This window comes from Neopelma chrysocephalum, unplaced genomic scaffold (genome assembly GCF_003984885.1).
Source record: "Neopelma chrysocephalum unplaced genomic scaffold, ASM398488v2 Primary Assembly neopelma1_252, whole genome shotgun sequence".
NCBI classification, from domain to species: Eukaryota; Metazoa; Chordata; class Aves; order Passeriformes; family Pipridae; genus Neopelma; species Neopelma chrysocephalum.
The window spans coordinates 1,123,550-1,143,316 of NW_020897914.1; the positions used below are offsets into that span (position 1 = coordinate 1,123,550).

General features: G+C 45.0%; 1 protein-coding gene across 1 annotated transcript in view; it reads right to left on the bottom strand.

Moving 5' to 3' along the window:
- UBXN7 (UBX domain protein 7) overlaps positions 1-19,767 on the bottom strand; it is a 33,077-nt gene that overhangs the window by 8,200 nt on the left and 5,110 nt on the right. Inside the window, exons 2-10 of the mRNA XM_027703830.1 lie at positions 16,226-16,373; positions 13,970-14,037; positions 11,562-11,627; positions 9,333-9,445; positions 3,625-3,771; positions 3,120-3,210; positions 1,908-2,035; positions 1,130-1,523; positions 401-480 (exon numbers count right to left, since the gene is read on the bottom strand). Coding sequence (XP_027559631.1) covers positions 401-480; positions 1,130-1,523; positions 1,908-2,035; positions 3,120-3,210; positions 3,625-3,771; positions 9,333-9,445; positions 11,562-11,627; positions 13,970-14,037; positions 16,226-16,373 — 1,235 coding nt within the window. The remainder of the gene's footprint in view (positions 1-400; positions 481-1,129; positions 1,524-1,907; positions 2,036-3,119; positions 3,211-3,624; positions 3,772-9,332; positions 9,446-11,561; positions 11,628-13,969; positions 14,038-16,225; positions 16,374-19,767) is intronic.

Genomic DNA, 19,767 nt, shown 5'->3' on the forward strand with positions numbered 1-19,767 from the left:
CGATGGAGAACGAGAATGAGGAGTTTTGCTTTTGCTTTTACCAACCCAACTTTTCCATTTAGAAACAAAGTCCCACAAATGAGTGAGCTGAGGGTGTTTTATGGTAATTAATCATTAATGCAGAAGCCACTTAGAGCCACCACAGAATGGAAATGAGCAGTTTGGGGATTAAGGAAGACACTGGAGTGTACTGGGAACCCAAGCAGCAACGGCAACGCACAGAGCGAGCAGGGTCTGCTGATCAGAGAGGAGTGATATGGAACACAACAGAAGGACAGTGAAAGCACTCCCTGCATAGACCTCTTCCACTAGATCTGATTTCAACAGTGCCAGAGGTACAGTAATTCTCCAGGTTCAGCCCTCCTGTACTCAAACAAGGATTCCCATTAACACCACTCACCAGAAGTTTAGCTTGTTCGGGCAGTGAAACTTGTTCCCTCTTTCCATCTGGATACCTCAGCATCAGCTGTGCCTTTGGTCCTACAAAAAGGAAGTTACTGCAAGTTAACAACAGGACTTGAGTTGAGTTCTTGCATAGATTTTAGGTGCAACAGCACAGCAGGGTTAGGGACTGCAGACAAACACAGGGTTCCAGTCTATGAAGATGTATTTCTGCCACAGGAACTTAAATATACACATCAAACTCAGGACTCTTCCAAAGCAGTGGTGACTGGAACCAGTCAGTGTGCCCAGAGCACACTGCACCTGCATTACACCAGTGCATGCTTTACTCCTGGGCAAGGTCTCAAACTAAGAAACCTGAGCTCAGGGAATTGGTCACAGCACCAACCCTGCCGGAGCTCAAGGAGTGTTTGGACAACACTCTCAGGGACAGGGTGGGATTGTTGGGGTGTCCTGTGCAGGGCCAGGAGTTGGACTTGATGATCCTTATGGGTCCCTCCCAGCTCAGGAGGTTCTGTGGCACTATGACTAACAGGACTCTGCAGGCTGAGCCAAAGTGGGGCTGCTGCCACGGGGAATCGGTGTCTGGTGGCAAGAAGTCAGTAAATCAGAAGAGATTCAGCTTTTTAAAACCAAGGATGAAACCATGCCTGCCAGAGTATAAACAGTTTCAAAGAAAAAAAAAACCACAGCAAAAGCCAGGCCATGATAAAAAGTGTTAACTCACCATTCACATCTAGGCCCCGAAACGTACTCTCAGGCTTGTCCGGCGACTCCTCCGGCGTTCCCGCATCGATGCAGGGCACAACTCTGTGGTTGGATGTTGTCCCAGGCTCAGTCCTTGCAGGGGCCTCAGGCTGAGGCCTCCGGCTCTCCTCTTTTTTATACCCCAAGTCCTTGTGTGGAGACTTCCTCAGCTTGGCAGGAATCTCCGATTCCTCCTCCTCCTCAGAGCCGCAAACTGAAATAAACTCCTCGCTTCCAGAGAAGAGCTCTGACTCCGACTCCTCATCCGACCGACTCTCCTGCTTGGCCTGCGAGGAATCAAAATGTGTCTCCTGCAGGGAGGCTCTGATGGCAGCTTCCAGCTGGCTGTCCTCACTGGCATCGATGAGACTCTCCTGTGGAATGCAAGCATGACACAAATACATCAGGACCGCTTTGAAACCAAAAGGGCATCAGTCTTCCAAAGGGAAGCTGCTAAACCTGTCAGGAACAAACAGCAGGGAAAGCTAGTCATGCTAGTATTAGTTAATGGCTTCTCCTTGGAGTTCTGCATGGAGTAATCCATTTTCCTCTCACACATGCTGTTAAATCCAAACCAAATGCTGAAAGCACACACTGCACAACAAAACGGTGATCCTGGGAGAAGGCATTCCCTTGTATTTTTGCATGCCCTTGCACTAACTCTGTGAGTCTGCCTGGGAAATCAGTGGAGCTGGATAAAGACAGGTCAGAGAGCTCTTTCAGGTGCCTCCAGTCCTGCCAAAGGGCCTCATACTCACTGAGCGAGAGCATTTCTGGGGAGGGCTGGTGGAATGCCCGTCCAGCTGGCCATGCTCACTCAGGAACCCAGTCACTTGGTCCAGGAAAGAAGTCACATCCAGCTGGTGCCACTCCACGAGCTTCTGGCCTAGGGAACAAAAGGCATCGTGAAACATCATTTCAGCAAAAAATTGCAGTTCAGCGGTCAAACACACCAACTCACTGCTGCAAGAGTCCGTATTTGTGGAACTGCAGCTTCCCACAGGCTACCACCTGATAATTATGGAGCTTCCTTCTTCCACTCCCTTGAAAAGGGACAGACATAAATACAGACTCAGTTTATTTCCTTCTTTTCTTTATATTTATGGGAACATGAGCACAGAATGGCGAATTTGTCTTCAAAATGAATAAACACCAAACCACTTGGTTTATGAAGAAGTACTTCTACATTCTTGCTAAATTGATTCCAACCCTTGGCAAACAGCATTTGTTCCCAGAAGTAAAGTGCTAAGAAGAGTATCCTAACTTCGGTTGCAACATTAAAAAATATATATATTTCTGGCTGGTTTAAATCAAATCTCAGCTTTGATCACAGACATTATTACTTCAGTCCTTAGAAGCAGGAGACCAGACAAGCATTATATGACCTGACAGCTGCATTACATGATGATAAAAGAAGGTGTTGGGATACAAAAGAAAAAGTAACACTTTTGAAAGAACTGGAGGGAGAGGCAGAAGTTTGACTGTTCAGGTAAAAACTCCAAACAAACAACCAAAAAACCCCCCAAACAACAAACCTGAAGCCAAAACAGTATTTCAGAATTAAGATGCATTTTAAAAAGTCACCACTGAGCCTCACAAAAATAGTGTGGAAGGAGCAGGAAGCCGATTCATGTAGTGCTTACAAATATTGTGGTTTATTCATCATATGATTTCAAGAAGCTTTTAAAAGGAGAGTTAAAGAAAAGAATTAAAGTCAGAGTTTTGCCACCAGGTGGAACTATTTTCACCTCCTAAGCAAAGTACTTGCTAAGCTTCAAATACACGAGATTTCTGCAAGTTTGGGGTGTTTTATTCCCTTAGTTCCTCCAGAACTGTGTCACTGCTTCAGCGACAACAAGGTCTCGCAGAGATTCTTCAGCCCAATGTAACACCAACTGCAGGGGAAGGTATTCCAGCCTACAACTGCCATGGGATAACAATTCCAGGTAACCAACTGTCACGTGCCTTACCTGTCCTGGGATCCAGGATAGAGACATAAGGGAAGTCTGCTAATTTATAGAACTGGATGTACCGCTGTCCTTCCTCGCTGTCATGGTACACCTGCAAAACACCACGTTGGGCAAATCAGTGGCTGGAGAGGGAACACAAACAAACTGTGCCTTGAAAACGCACCAAGTTTTTCTCTTGTTTTACAGTATAAACTACAAAAGGTACAAACAGTTCTCAGTAACTGTGACAAGCTGAAAATATGCCTCCACCTCTCCATGTATTAGAAGCTATGTGGCAACACCTCGACTGCACAAGTGAAAGGCAGTTTATGCATTCAAATGCATACCCATGAATTACATCTACATCCATAAACTACACACCAAGACACACACCTCTGCAAGTTCAAGAGAATTTCACTATGCCACTGCATTCAAATAAGTCCTTTATATTTTTTATTTTTTTTTTACTGTTCCATCTACCAAGGCCCCAAGTCACTCGGACATCCAGCCCCATTCCATTTCTCACCTGCCAAAAAATGAAGTGGTCCCGGATGATGTTCTTCACGGCCTCGTTGCTCCAGACATCGCGGTTGAGACACTGGCAGGCAAAGTCTTGCACGTTCTGAATGTTTATCATGAGCCACTTGTTCTGCATCTGACCACACTCCTTGGCCTGGAAGCAGAGAGGAAAGCTTTGTGAGATCAGACTGAAGAGCCAGACACCACCAATGATCAGAGATGGCTTCTAAAACTGTCAGACCTTCCACCAAAACCCTTCCCAGTGAGGAAGATGGACAGAGCTAGTGAAAAGGCATCCACAAGACAGAAGGCAGGGCTGAAGGATCTGCTTTAAATGAGCCTGGCTGAATTACAGAATCACCACATCGATGAACAGAGCTGCTGGATTTTCAACAAGCCAAGCACAGGGTGGGAAAAGCAACTCAGAGGGGGGACACACATGGCGATGCTGAATAAAGTATTTATTCAGGAAAAAGTGTAGTCAGTCACACTGGTCTGACAACAAAGACCTGCTCAGTCTAAAGATAAACCCGTGGATCATCTAGTTAAATAGGTTGCATAATTGACAGAGGACTTCCATTAATTCAACAGGACCATTTTGCTATTTTGCTGTTTTCTTTTTCCTCTCCCAGTTTTGAGTTACTCTATGACTGTCCAACTGCCCAATTAGGCATCCTTTTTTGATGCTCCTTATCCAGACTGCAAGTGGGGAGGAAGACAAGAAGGCGCAGGAAGAGATCTTACTGGTTTGAGTCACAAAGCTGGCACTGTCTGATTGCCTGGTTGCAAGTTAATGGTAGGAGTTTGATCAAGAATGTAATTCTGATCGCTGAACTGTCATACCTGTTGAAAAAAAGAGGGCTAGATCAACAGCAGGAATGCTCTTACCACCTGGAAAGACTGGAACTGGCATAGGAACTCCCTTTGCTTTCAAAAATATATATTTTTAAGTTATGTTCACCATCCTGCTGGTAATGTGCTGTCAAGGAATTCAAAGGAAAAAAAATTTCAGAGGAACCAGGATGTTATGCAAGATTTTGCTGTTTTGGGCACTACTGTGTTGCCCAAACCAAAGTTTTACTTCTGAAATGAATTTTAGCCAGTGTAGCTTGGAACAGTCAGTCTGTCCACTGCATGACAGACAGACATGTGAACCCCACACACTCAGCTTCACCAAGGCAAGAACCTCAGCCAACAAAATCCATATGCATGGCCAAGTGACCTGCAGAGACACCTTTTGTTTCACTCAAAGGAAAAAAAAAATGAATGTAGAAGCATGGAACAGTCCTGTTCTCAAAAGGGGCCTCCCACTGACTACTTACCACTAATATCAAACTGCCAAAATCCAGTATTTGGTCACCAGGTGAGAAAAGTGGGGCAGGTGACATTTAAGTAACTGGTAAGGGTCTTAAATATAGTCATCATGCTTTTATTTAAGACTTGTTTTGAGCTAACTGTGGGTTTTGAGAATTTAATCTAGGAAATCAGTTTAAGACAAGGCCTAGAGGTAGTGCCCAAATATATAGGGAACAAAAATCCTTATGTGACTTGAGCCAATTGGATTGCCTTAGTCCTGTGTCCTAATCTAATTTGTACTGGATTAAAAGAACAAACTCAAAAATATGTAATTAGAAAGCTGGAAAGTGCATCTCGCTCTTCTGCACTTTGTATACTTTTCAATATTAATGAAAACCTCTTGCTCTACCTCTCCTCTGTCCAGCTAAAGTCCTTTGAAGGATGGAAGCAGGAAATTCCACACAGAACATTTGCAAAGATGAGTTTTCACCTGTAGAGCAGGTAGAGCATTTGAAACTACTTTGAACTTTCTTCCAAAAACAGGCTTCAGATTTACCATTTAAAAGGTCACAGTTAAACTGCTGTTATCTCACACCCACAGCTCTGCTCTTACACTGCTCCTGGGATTCTTCAGAGGGGGTGGAAGGAGAAGAGTGTGGGGGAAAGAAATGCTGAGGGTTTGGAGATTATATAGGTGGGTCATTTGGTAAGTGACAAAAGAACAAGGGAAGGCTCAAGAGCTGCCTTGTGTATCCCAAAAGCTGCCTGATGGATTTAGATCCACTGTTTCCATCCCCAACTGCCCCCCATTCTCCTCCCCCTTCGATGGACAAGGGCCAGCACCAGGCACTTAGAGAGCCCACAGACAGGGCACTGCAGAACAGCCACTCTGAGAGCAGAGCCAGTGGAACTCGGATGCAAAAACCAAACCAAACCACTCCAATCTGTCCCAAGTCTGCCTTTACCCTTTCCCAGCCACATTTTTCATCACTACAACTTAGAGCAGCAAACTGGTCAGACAACCTGTGAAACAACTCTTGGTTTACACCCAGTGCTGCATCTCACTGCACAACCTCTGGCTCTTGCACTAGTAAAAATAACAAGTTTTCTTCTCATTTGACTTCTCTGAACATATATGGTTTAAAAATGTTGGGGTGGCTCAGCTTTGTGGAAATGCAATCCTCCTTCAAGTCAGCAGGGAGAAGAAGGAAGTGGAGCCAAGCATCTTGTGACCCTCTGGACAACTGTGTGATTCAGGGTGGAAGATAACAGGTGACAGAGAGTCAGAGCAGGAGATCATCCAACAAGAAATCTCCTGTTTGTGCCACACTTACACCTCCTGCCTGGGGCAGGGCACAGATCCTTTCTCCAAGCAGCCACTCCTGTGCCACAGCTGTACCTGCAGGCCATGCTGACCCACACCAGGACAGAAGCACCTTATGCACCACTGGAACACACTGACCAGATCAGCTTCCAAATTATTGCTGTTTGTTAAGTAGTAACAATAAAAAAAAAAAAATCAGTCTCAGCTGTAAAGCAAGGAGCAGCTAGAAAAGGCTTAACTTGTAAAATGGGCAAAAAAATCACACAGACAGACTGGAAGCTCTGCACCATGACATCCAGCCACTTCAATGAATCCCTAATGAGTGTTAAACACAGAAGTGCACACACCAGAGCCACCTCCTCCCTCAACAAGAAAGGTAAACTAAGGCAATTCAGTGTGTACCCCCCAAATTAAATCATCTCTCACGTCACATGCACAAAGGGAGAACACTTGCAATTCTTGAAAGCAGCCTGAGATGAGAACTAAACCACTGTTCTCTACCAAGCATTTTGGGGGTGCAATTTGTTTATTGTGCTCGGGTGATTTATTCCCAGCAGATTCCACATTAAGGAGAGAACTCTGTTTAGTTTAGTTAATCACACACTTTACAAGTACAGTGGTCATAAGTTGTTCTGCATGGGAAGCACAAGGCATCTTCACATGCAGCAAGTTAAAAAAAACCCCAATGTCATTCAACACTTGAAATTTTTTCTTCAGTGGAAGTTAATCTCACCTACTCCTAAAGCTTGTATTACTGAAAAAATGAAAATGAAATGGCAACTTTTTGGACCTTACTGACAACAAAAACCCGAAGAGGAGCAACAGACCATGAGCAACAAAGATATGTGAAAGCACTAATAAGACCACTCTTGCCAAGTTTGAATGAAGTCCTAAATCCTAAATGATTCCATGATAAATGTACATGGCTCAAGCCTGGCTGAGCATTCCTGCACAGGCTGGAACACACCACACACCAACCGTGGTAAGGAAACCCCACTTAGATTAAAACAAGAGCATCAAAATGACAGTATTTAGTTTTTTGGCACTCTGGAACATGATGAGCATCTCTGATTTATCCTTTGGTTTATATATGTTTCTCTCAGCGTACAGAGAAGGGAGAAGCCAAGAGCAGCTTGCTAGAGATGAATTTTGAGAGACTCAGGTCACTGAGGCCCCACACTGCCCCAAGCTGAAGCAGCAGAGCAGTCTGCAGTCTGAAAAGGTAAAATGCAAGTGGTCAACACATTGAGAAGATGAAGAGTTATTGCAATGAAGCTGAGGAGCACCAGAGTGAAATGAAAGGTATCCCATGGGACAAGGAACTGTAGAAGAACACACACCAGAAAGTGTACATGTCTTTAGAGAGGAGCTCCTGCACAGAACAAGGTGAGTATATACAACCCCCTTCCCCACTCCCAGCCCACCCTTTCTTTTTCTTAAAGTTTCAAGAGTGAATGAGAATGCAGAGACTTTAGGACAAACAAATCCATCAATCAGTTGTTTCACTCTCTGAAACTACTTTTGACTGTGAGAGATGCCACAATTAACATTGCTAAAGTCTTGATGTGTTTTCAGCAAGACCCGAGGAAGGACTAGCCCACATCTCAAATTCCACAGAGGGTTCACAAGGAGCTCAGAGGGCACTCCCTGACTGTCCTGGAGCAGCACTGGTTGTTTCCATGTGAATTCCCATTACTGCTGCCTTTAACCACGTGTTTGGTGGCTTCATCAGCAGCTCTGAACCCCAGGCCCAGGAGGTATCACCAGCTGGAAGACCTGACACACCTTCATTTGAAGTAAACCCTGAACCACAGATCACAGGGACATCTGAGCACCAAGTGCTTCAGGCTGCTCCTCTGCTTCCAAACTCCTTCCCAAGGCAGACACTGCTGTTCTCTGCCAGCATCCTTTCACACCTGGAATTTTGTTAGAAGATTAAATAGATGGAGGGCACCTCAGAACAGGGGAATTAGTGACAAGGCAACTGATCCCTGGTGATGTGGGAAGCACAAAAAGAGATGAGGGTAACAGGATGAGAGTTGGAGACTCAATAAAGGCACATAGTGTTTCATCAAAAGTTCTCCAGCAGTGCTCTAGTATTTGTGCACAGCAGCAGAGGTACATATGAAAACAAGGTAAATAATATTTTTGTTCAGCTCCTGCAGTCAGTTCTCCAACATCTGTACTGCACTATTTGATCATTACTTTGCATTCTCATTAAATAATATTATAATAATAATCATTACCATCATCAATCTCAGCTATTCAAAGATGACCAGGAGGAAGTTCAGTAGTAACTGCAACTTCTGAAGGATATCTGGAAATTATGGGCTCAAAAAATGAAAATGTATACTAATCTGCATATTCTCTAATCATTAGTTAAGTTGCTGATCCATATCATAACAACTTAGGATGAGATACACACATGCCTACACAGACAAGAAAGGAGACACCTGAAATTATTGAAAGCTGAGTCCCCTGTATCTCTGGGATACTTTTCCCATCACTACCAGATGCAAAAGACACCCATTTTATACATGAGCAGGGCCTTTACTGAAGATAAAGTTGTGGCTTCATGGCAAAGCCACACTCAAACACTTTTAGTAGCTCAGGTATCAAAAACCACTCAGCTGTGTTAACTCCACCTGAGCTTCTCAGCAGGGCTGTGCTGCAAACTACCCTGCCCCTTGTGAAGTCCTTCCTCACCTACCCAAAGCAGTCCTCCTCCAGCTTTTTCTGTATCGTGCCCTACGGAGACACTCCAAGGGATTCAATTTTTCCATTCTGATGGAAATTCTGATCCCTTGCTCACCAAAGTCCTTCACCAAGTGTGATTTGCCACACTGATACTGAAACATAAACAGTGGGCTCTACAGGGTCATGATCAACTCCTGTTGGACTTGATGACCCTTCCAGGTGATACCACCATTAGTGAAGTTCTTCAGTGTCACCAACATTCCCATATGCAGTTCACCAAATATTTATCACTGCACAGTCTTTTGCAACCTCCTGACCCTCCAGCCACGGATCCCCCCGTGCCAGCAGCCTGACACAGCCACCACAGAGGAGCTGCACCCCCCCCTTTCAGCCCTCACCGTTTCAAAGCTGCCCTTGTGCATCAGGTCAATGGGAGGCCTGAAGAGATCTGCCAGCGTCGTGAGCTTCTTGTCCACGGCCCCTCCGTTCCGGAGCTCCTGCTCCTGCCGAACTGCACCGCCCCAAGAGGAAAGGAGGCTGAGTTAGACAAAAGATACTCACAGGGTGGATTTATGGTTGGCTGAACGCTCAAACACAAAACTTCAGCACTAGGCACAGGGTTAGACCCCACCAAACAAGATCAGCTGGTATGTAAGGGCAGAATCCCACTTGTCTCGGCTTTCTCTCACTTTAACTTTTAAAAAACATCTTAACAAACCTAAGTATCAGCAGAGAGGGGTCATATACCAGTATTTGAAAACAAATAAGTCAAAAGAAGCCATGACTTATCCCCAGTGATGCTTTAAAAGGGGAAACTGAGATAGATTGTAGCAATGTAATATTTCTACTGTAGTGTTTCCATTACTTGACTGTGGGGCAATCCCACAGAAAAGAAAATCCAAACAGATTTAGTTTATATGGGGAAATCTCTTTGGATGTTTATATTTAATATCAAATCTTCCCACAATCAGCTCAAGGTACCACTGTCTCGGGTGAACAGGTTTTCAGCCTTGTTTATGCCCAAGTACCACACTTTGAACATGTCTTTTAACTGCATCAGTTCCACCCAAAATAACACAGAACATATTTCCTACACAGACCTGATCATGTACAATAAAGGTAAATCACAGCAGATACACAATGTATTTTATGGAACCAAGTCAGCTGAAATGGGCAATAACTATCCCAGGACCAAAAATCTTCCAGTGTGGAAGGAGATGTCAATGGGCCAAAGTGTACAAACCATGTCTGAGCAGACACACAGGGAATAAAGCATCCCTGTGGAATAGGCCTAGGAGACAGGAAATAAACTGGACTTTCATGGCCAGGGCTGCTTTTCCAGAGACAGACAGACAGTGATGTTCATCTATAAAGTTTTACCAAAAAGCATGACAAAGTTTGACCATAAACCCTCACAACGAATTACATATTGTGCATCTTTAAATGTCTTAGAGTGGAATCCCAGAATGGTTTGGGTTGGAAGGGACCTTAAAGCTCATCCAATTCCAACCCCTGCCAGGGGTAGGGACACCTTCCACTAGACCAGATTGGAAGATGGTGAGAAGAAAAATTGTGATTCTGTAAATGGTGCATTTTCATTTACACAACTGCCAGTGATTTTTGTAGTTAATGAGTTCGTTATTACTGCAAAACTCTCACCAAACCTATCAGGGGAAACAAAGTAATTATGAACACTTATTTTCAGTTTGGCAGCCCACACTTGTGTGGGAACATGGTCCCACTTCTGTGGGAGCCCAGGAACAAGGGACAAGACAAGAGGAAACAGCCCCAGTCTGCACCAGGGGAGGTTGAAATTGGATATTTGGGAAACTTTCTTCACAGAAAGGGCTGTCCAGCCCTGGCACAGCTGCCCAGGGCAGGGGTGGAGTCCCCATCCCTGGAGGGATTTAAAAGCCATGTGGATGTGGCACTTGGGGACATGGGTTAGTGGTGGCCTTGGCAGTGCTGGGAGAATGTTTGGACTCAATGGTCTTGGAGGGCTTTTCCAACCTTAACGATTCTACGGTTACACCTCTGGAATACTCCAGCAACATCAGCAACAAGAACTGCACAACAGCCATAACTCAGCTGTGAAATATCTGGTGTTGTGCTGTCACAATGATATTCTGTGAAACTTAATGGATTAAACAACAGCCAGTGCTTTGGCATTTGGAAATCCTGTGTATGAACAGACAGGGGCAAACAGCAATTCAAGTCATGAGAACCTCGTGTGTGGCCAAGGAAGAAGCCTCAGGGCTACTCAAATGTAATTCAAGTGCCAGAATGACCACTGCCTAGCCAAGAAATATTTAGTGGGTGAATTTAATTTCTACTTGGGTGTTAGAGATTCTTCCCCCTTTTCTACTCCCTCTAGAACACAAAAAGAGGTTTTTTTCGGAGTTAGCAAGAAAGTATTTGCCATATGAAAGCAGACAGAATACACCATGATAATAATGATTCTCTAAATCTAATAATATTATTCAAAAAAACTTCTATACCATAGGCAATTTAAAAACCATTCAGCAACTGAAAGCTGCCCTAGCCTACAAGGGAAACAATTTTTCAATCTTATTTGAATTGAAAGTAATAAAACAGAACATCAGGCTTACTGATCTATAGACACTTACTGGTTTCTGTCTGAAAATCCCGAAAGCCATCGAATATGGAGCGCGCAGGTCTGCGTCTTTTAGGGGCTTAAAAAAAAACAAACAAAATTCCAGAGTTATGTCAGAAGTGTCTTATCAAAACAAACACATATTAGTACTTTCCATTGCATGTGTGAGAAAACAGAATAGGAATCCAAAGCAGGGATGATGTGGAAGAAGAAGAAGGAACAGAGGAGGATGGAAACAGGTGGTTTGTAAATCCCGTTTTCCAACACATCCTGCCTCCAGCAAACCCTACCTCAGAAACAACACAGGTATCAACAACACACAGATGTTTAAAGTCGTCCCCTTCTGATGGGCTCACCAAGGCCCATCAGCACGTAGGGGCAGCGCTGTCACAGCATCACCATGTCACAAATCCAGTCAAGATTTTACCAAAGGCCTTCAAGTGGATGAAAATCTTTAAAAGATTAAACCCCACGGGAGAATATTTTCTTTGTAAGGAAACACATTTGTTTTTTTCCACAATGCAGTTCTATTCTTTTCTAAACTCTCATTCTGACCCTGTCCCAACTTCTTGGCTGGACTGCCAACAGCCACATTTTTCCATTAGATCCAGTGTCACTGTTTGCAAGAAAACCTTCAGAACTGATTATCTGCAGCTGGACAGAGACAGCAGCCCAGGCAGATGTCAGAAATAGTACCCCCAAGTCCCACTGAAGTCCTAAGGTCCGGCACAACCACTGCACTTGGAATGAAAACAGAACCGCTCGCTGGGACTTGTTGCAGCTCTTCATGTGCTTTACTATCAACTGAAAGCAGAACAATTTTATACAGAACTTTCAAAGCCACACTGCTACAAGACATAATAAATAACAAACAAATTAAAGTAAGACAAATGCAATCTATACCCCGTGGAAGCATGTTGATACAGACTACCATGGAAAAAGCCTGAATAAGGAACATGCTTGTGAATAACATTTCAACTCCAGTGAGTAACATCTTCACCCCGAGTGCTTAGGGACAAGCACAGCCCACTAAAGCCAACCTCAGAGCAACTTCAACTCAGCTGAGAACAGCAACTGAAGGACCACTTCAGCAAAAGCAGCACGTCCCTGCAGGCTCAGCCCCAGCCTGGCAGCACAGGTGAACAGGTTCTCAGCAGCCCAAGCAGCTGCTTCCCTGGTTATCCTTTGCACTGCAAGATGGGATCCGTGTATCTGGCAGAGCACAAATACACAGGATCACCTCTTCAACTGGAAGAACACCTGGGCTCACACCACCACCTCAATATGACGCTGCTAAAACCAGTAAGCAGCACCTCCCCTGCTTTGAGGTTAGAGCTGAGAAGACAAATGAAGCATCTCTCCAGGTTCAGCTACTTTTTCAGGCTGCTTCATGTTTGAAACATAAGTGGCACTGGTGCATCGAAGGGCCAGGAGGGCATCACTGACCCAGGTCCCCTCAGCTGGTGGTCAGTGACTGTGACTGAGATCATTGTGTGACAGGTGGGTAGAACCTGACCAACCATTAGGGTCAGCAGATCTTAATCCTGCACCACTTAGATTCCTGAACCCACAGGAGCCTACAGATCTTTGTCAAAAACTCTGTCAGGCCACAGGAACAAGTACAGAGCTTGTTTGTCTTCAGAGAGGCCTCAGCAGGTCACCTTCCTCTGGAACCACATCCCAGCTTGTGCATCCTGGCTAAAGACCTCTCCGATGCTGAAACAAAGGTTCAAGAGAAATCCAGTTCCCAGGTAAACCTGAAGCTTGGTCTCCTTCTCCTTCCTAACACAGGAACTAAACAAAGAAAAAAGAGCATTTCCTGTGGGTGTGAGACCACTTTAGTGATGAGCACTTGCATGGCCTTCCTTGATAAAAAGGGCAAGGTTCTCAATCCACTTGACACGGCAAAAGTCAGCCCAGAAATGGCCTGATCAACACAGGAAGGACAGAGACAAGAAAAGTAGCTGCATGGTGCAGCTTAAAGAGCAAATTAAATTCCTAAATGAGAAATGGAGAAAGCTATGGGTAATAATCATACAGGTCACCCCTTCCTTTTGATCTCTCATCTCCCTGGGAAGCATGCATTTGTCCTCTTCATTTTCACTTCATTTTCACAAAGATTGAGCCAAGGCTCACTCTCCCATCCCAGGACCTTGAACACTTCCACAGCAGTATCCCATGGTTCTGAACCCCCAGAATGCAGATGTGTACTTAATTAAGTTAATTGGCTGTTGCCTCACCAGGTCTCATGAAACAGGAGTTAGCAAAATTAGTACCTCTGGGAACGTAGCATCTCTCATGTGTGAGGTTTTCGATACCACTGGTGTTACTTCTTCATATTCAGCAAGTTCTGGTTTTCTTTTGTCACTTAGTTCATCTCAATGTAAAGAAAACAGAAACAAAATAACAACACAAGCCTACCTCCAAACAAGGGCTCAGGCTCTACTAAAATTTCCTGCTTTTGAGGAATTGGAGCTCGTACTTCATCCCTATCAAAGGAGAAGGAAAAAAAAAGATCAGAGATGGTAATATTTCAAAGGAATGTATAAACCACATTTCACTGTGCTCCAAAGGCTCCTGCAACTTGAACCAGCTAAGGATGCTGCTGAACCACTGCACAGAATGAAGAGATTTGGGGTTAAAAGGGACCTCGAGAGAGCATCTATTCCCCCTCATGGCACTGCTGCAGGACTTGGTACCCACTGCATCAAGTTCTGGATTACCTTTGATAGAAGATTACACAAACTCCTGAGTGACTCGATCCCAGGCTTTGTCAATCTACTATTTAAACATTTTTTCTTCTTTAATAACTTGGTTAGAACTTGGAAAAGTTCTTAAAACTTACAAAAGCTGTTAATTACCCCATTTGCCATCCTCCTTCTCTGATTATCTACACAGAGAGCAAAAACTTCCTTATTACCAGCTTTCTTCTATTAGAAGACCTTTTGCTTTCACTTAAAACCCAGAGCTCCCTCTTATCCAGAGGAAGGAAAACAACATGGTCAAAATGGCCATTTCCCCCCATTTCAAGCAATTCTTGGTTCACATAACTGGGCTCCCTCACATTCAACAGCTCAGTTATGCTTGCAGAGATTTACAGATAACCTGAAATTACAATTAGGATAAGAAAGGAAATCACAAGGGCTCTGAAACATCATTTAATCAGTGTAGTTAGCTGGCCCTTGGATCTGTGTGGAGGAGGACATGGGTTCATCCATTCCTACATCCTGCCTATGAACTCCCTCTTTCCTCAGACTCCTCCAAGGTGTAAAGTGTGCACTTGATGGTTCTTGGCTGTGCAGGTTTCAAAAAGTAACTCATAATTTCAGCAGGATGCACTAACCTTGCTGTTAACCTCCACATCTTTGACTGCTGTGTGCAGCTAGTTACTCTCCATTTGCATATTTACTGTTCTCTCTTCCTAGGAGGAACACTAAGCTGACCAGCACCTGGAGGGTGTCAAGTATAAAAAAGAAAGTACTCCAAGAAAAACTTCAGTCTTAAGTCACTAGTGTGCCAAAAGTTGTCTAGAAGTAAGAATGCCAACACCTATAAATGCAGAGTTTTACCTTCCATTACCTGGCAAATGCTCAAGCAGGAAGGCACCTGACATGAGCTATAAAAGTCAGTGCCACAACAATTGTTTAAATTTATACATGTGCTTCAGAAGAATAAGGGGGAAGGATTTTCCTCTATCTTTTTCCCAAAGTGGACGATTTTCATAAAGACAAAAGCCTGGCCAGGGTTAATTTACAGTATTTAATGAATGTGATTTATACCAACTCATTTCCACTGAAAACATTCCATTTGTCCCAAAAAGACTCATCAACAGGCAGCACCAAAAGCCTTTCTGCCATGGTCAAGTGGAAAAACTCTTCCCTTTACAGGCACCTGATGTCCAAGACACTGATACAGATGTTGTAGCTGCTGATTCCTCTGCACACTGGTGGACATGGTCTGGCCTTTCCAGTGCAAGACAGGGATAAAACACCTCCAAACAAACAAAAACCAAATACAAAAGCAAACAAAAACAAACAAACAAAAAAAGGTAACAAGTGACACAATGAGACAAAACAGCCTCAAGTTGTGCCAGGGGAGGTTTAGATTGGATATTAGGGAAAATGTCTTCACTGAAAGGGTTGTCAAGCACTGGCACAGGCTGCCCACGGAGTGGTGGAGTCATCATTGCTGGAAGTGTTCAAAAAACATGTAATTGTGGCATTTGAGGACATGGTTTAGCGGTGAGCATGGTGGAGTTGCTGGGTTGACAGTTGGACTTCATGATTTTAAAGGTCTTTTCCAACCTTAACAATTCCAGAATTCTATAAAACGGGACTAAATCGTTGTAAAGTAAAATTTCTGGAGCAATTTAAAAGTGAGAATCTCTTATTACCGGATCCTCACTTTAATGTCTTGTGCTTTGTTTGTAAAAAAACACTATGTGTAAGCTACAGAAAACTTCTGAAGTACAATACAAGAGACTAATTTCTGCTGGTCTACAAACCAAGTCACGTAACAACTTCATTTACTCAGAACAGTGTTGGAGTAATCAATTTAACGGGGGATCAAAGCAGCAGGTACTGCAGGGAGCTGGGGTCAGGTTAGGAGTGACAGCTGCCTTGTTTGCTCTGCCTGACACTGTGATGTTTTTAGGACAGACTTATCCCAGGTACGTACTCGGTGTGCGGGCGCACAGCCGACACCCCCGCGGAGCTGGTGCTGGGCTCCTCCGCGATCCCTCCGCCGTCCAGGAACATCGTGACAGCCATCTCCAGGTTATTGTTGCAGGCCTCCAGCATGTGCTTCCCCACGCTCTCGCTGGCACCTGGAATGCCAAGGGAAAATCAAAGCGTTTTGATTGGAGGCGCCCAGAACAGTTTCCTCTCTCAAAGCGTTAATAATTAGGAAGAGCGGTTCATCAGTTGCCATTTATCCCTGAAGTACAACTATGGAATGAGGCAAACATACATTTCTCAGGGGGAAGGGAAAGCCTGCACAGAGGACAGACGGACTTCTTCCTGATGGCAACAGAAAATCTAGTGGAAGCCATCTGAGGGGTTTTCTAGAGGTCAGACCTTCTCCTGGTATAATTTTTCCTGGTATGTGGATCTGTTAAAGTCCAGAGGAGGCCATGGAGATGCTCCAAGGGCTGGAGCCCCTCTGCTCTGGAGCCAGGCTGGGAGAGCCAAGGGTGTACAGCTTGGAGAAGAGAAGGATCCAGGAGACCTTAGAGCCCTTTCCAGGGCCTGAAGGGGCTCCAAAACACCTGGAGAGGGATTTTGGACAAGGGCCTGGAGGGACAGAACAAGGGGGAATGGCTTCCCACTGAGAGCAGGGTTAGATGGAATGCTGGGAAGAAATTCTTCCCTGTCAGGGTGGTGAGGCCCTGGCACAGGTTGCCCAGAGAAGCTGTGGCTGCCCCATCCCTGGAAGTGTCCAAGGCCAGGTTGGACAGGACTTGGAGCAACCTGGGATAGTGGAAGGTGTCCCTGCCCATGGCAGGGGGTGGAACTGGATGAGCTTTATTGCCCCTTCCAACCCAAACCATTCCATGATTCTGTGAATTTTCCAAACACAAGTAGGCATACACAAAGAAAAATTAAAACCTGATTTAACATTTTAACAGGGAGAATACTAAATCAGCTGCTAAAAGATTTTTTTACTGACTTGTAACAGATATTTAGAGCTGGAAAAAAAGGCTCCCTGATTAACTGATTGTGCTGAAAGGCAAAAACAAAACAGCAGAAGTTCAGTTCATATAAGAAGGAAAAAAAACAGCTAAGGGGGAGAAAGTAGCACTTGTCTAGAGAGTTCTTTGTATAATGACTAACATTCATTAAAATCATAGAATCACAGGATGATTTGGTTTGAAAGGGGCCTTAAAGACCACCCAGTCCCACCCCATGCCATGGACAGGGACACCTTCCACTAGACCAGGTTGCTCCAAGCCCTGTCCAACGTGTCTTTGAACACCTCTTAAAGAGCAGTTAATCCCAGTTTAAATCTTGCTGCCACGGATGAAAGAGCAATTTCTAAAATCACTTTGAACTTCTCCTCCAAAACCATCCCATCAGCAGAAGCTCCCTCAGCAAAGGAAGCTCTCCTGCACCCAACCCTTTAAGTGTCTAACTGAGTACAGCACCTTCTCCACAGGTGGTGGGCTGCCAAAGAGCTTATTTTCCTATGGAAAGGCTGGTAGAGAGGAACAGCAGTAAAATGCAGCTAAACCAGTCTGGGAGCAGCTTTGGGATCTGTAGGAATTTTTCCTAAGTTCACCAAAACAAATAAAATGCTTTGCCCAAAACCAGGCTCACAGATAACATCAGTCCAGGCAAAACACATTCAGATGTTTCTCAAGATTTTCTGGGAAAGGCACAAGAAGCTCCAGCTCAAACAGAGAATACACTTTGAAACTGAACTGAGAGCAACCAGTTCTAAATAACCTGCACATCAAACCACAGAGAAAGCCAAACTGACTGAGGGAACTGGTTTCCTAAACACCCGACCTGCTGTGACAAGCGTGTCAGGATGGCAGGCAGCTGTATTGTAAGACCTTAATCAAGGTGAAGAAAGTGCCAAATAAAAACTAGTGACATCCCAAAAAATGACGTGAAGTTCGGGTTCTCCCCACAAACTGTTCTTTGGCATTTTCAGCTCACTTCAATGTCAACTGTAGCAATGAAACCACACCTGTGAGTCTGGGACACACACACACCACACACCACCCCACACCTCAGTCTCCAGTCATGCAAAGCCATTCATTTGCAAGAACTAGAATAAAAATGATATATCAACCCTCTGCTATTTAAACAGACACTGACACAGAAAGTGCTTGCACTGATTCCTCATCACTCCTGAGCAAAGAGCCATCACATGAAAGCTTCCAGTTCTTGTGCTGGCAAACAGAAAATGGTAAATATTTGTTAAGCTTCAAAGCAAATTTCACAGATATCCCATCATTTCTTTGGGAAAGACATGCAGGAGCCATCTCCTGGATGAGAGCACTAAAGAAACACAATTCTGCCATCAGATAAAAGAAAAGCATCAAGGACTATTTCTCCTCATCCCTCACTATCCAACACTGTAGAGTACTCCCTCAGTCTCTTCCCCATGGACAGGAGTGATTCCATACACACACAACTCCAAGCTGGAAGCTGCTAACACAAACCACTGAGGTGTGAACTTGGAGCACCTGTCACACCACACCAGCATCAGCCAGACAAGCTCCACGACGACACACTTTTGCATATAACCTTAAATTCTATGAAAATAGAAAAAACAAAGCTTCAAAACTCCACTCGAACAGTGGAGGGGCAAAGCCCAGCAAGTTCTTTTTTTTATCTTGGAAAACATAAAGAGGGGTGTTCTTACATTCAACATAAAACACAGAAGCACAAAAAGCCGTCAGGAAGAGCAAACAAGCACAGCTGTACCTGTTCTGGTTGTTTTTAGCAAATATCTCACACATAGGCACATACTACAGTGAAAACGTTTGATGTGAGTTCTTTTTGTTCACGGGGGTTTACTCTGAAAGGATTCTTTAGGGATGGCTGAGAGATCAATGATTTCCCTGTTCACACGCGGTGTTCACATCCCTGTTCAGGGTTTGAGTGCATCCAAGTCCAGGGACACAACCTGAAACGGAGCTGGTTCGAGCAACCCAACTAAAAGCAGTTTTACTTCTCTCTGGCTGTTTAGTTGATACATCTTATTAAACACCCCTGCAGCATCTGACACGCAAAGCCATCAGCGAGGGGGAACCACAGCGAAGCAGATTAAGCACAAAGTGGGTCAAGCGCTCCGAGTACACAGACCGGCGCTGTCAGGGGCTGTCACCTGACGCAAACTTCCACGTAAGAGCGACCTGCCACCTCCGCGAGCAAACTCAACCCTCCGCAAGTCGCCAGGACCGCACAACAATTACGTATTTTCATACGCGGACTTGGGGCTCCGCTCCCGGCGTTCCCCGCAAGAGCGGGACGGGGCTCCCGGGGCGAAGCGGAGCCGGGAGGGAGGGCAGGACGAGCGCGGAGGGAGCGGGACACGCACCGGGATAACCGGGAGGAACCCCCAAGCCGCCGCTGGGAGGGAGGGGAACTCCCCGCCACGCACGGAGCCGGGGGGGCCCGGGGCAGCTCTGCCGCAGCGGGCGGGCCCCGGGGCGCGCCCGCGGACAGGCCCGGGGGCCGCGGGGCAGGGCGCCCGGAACCGCTCCGCCT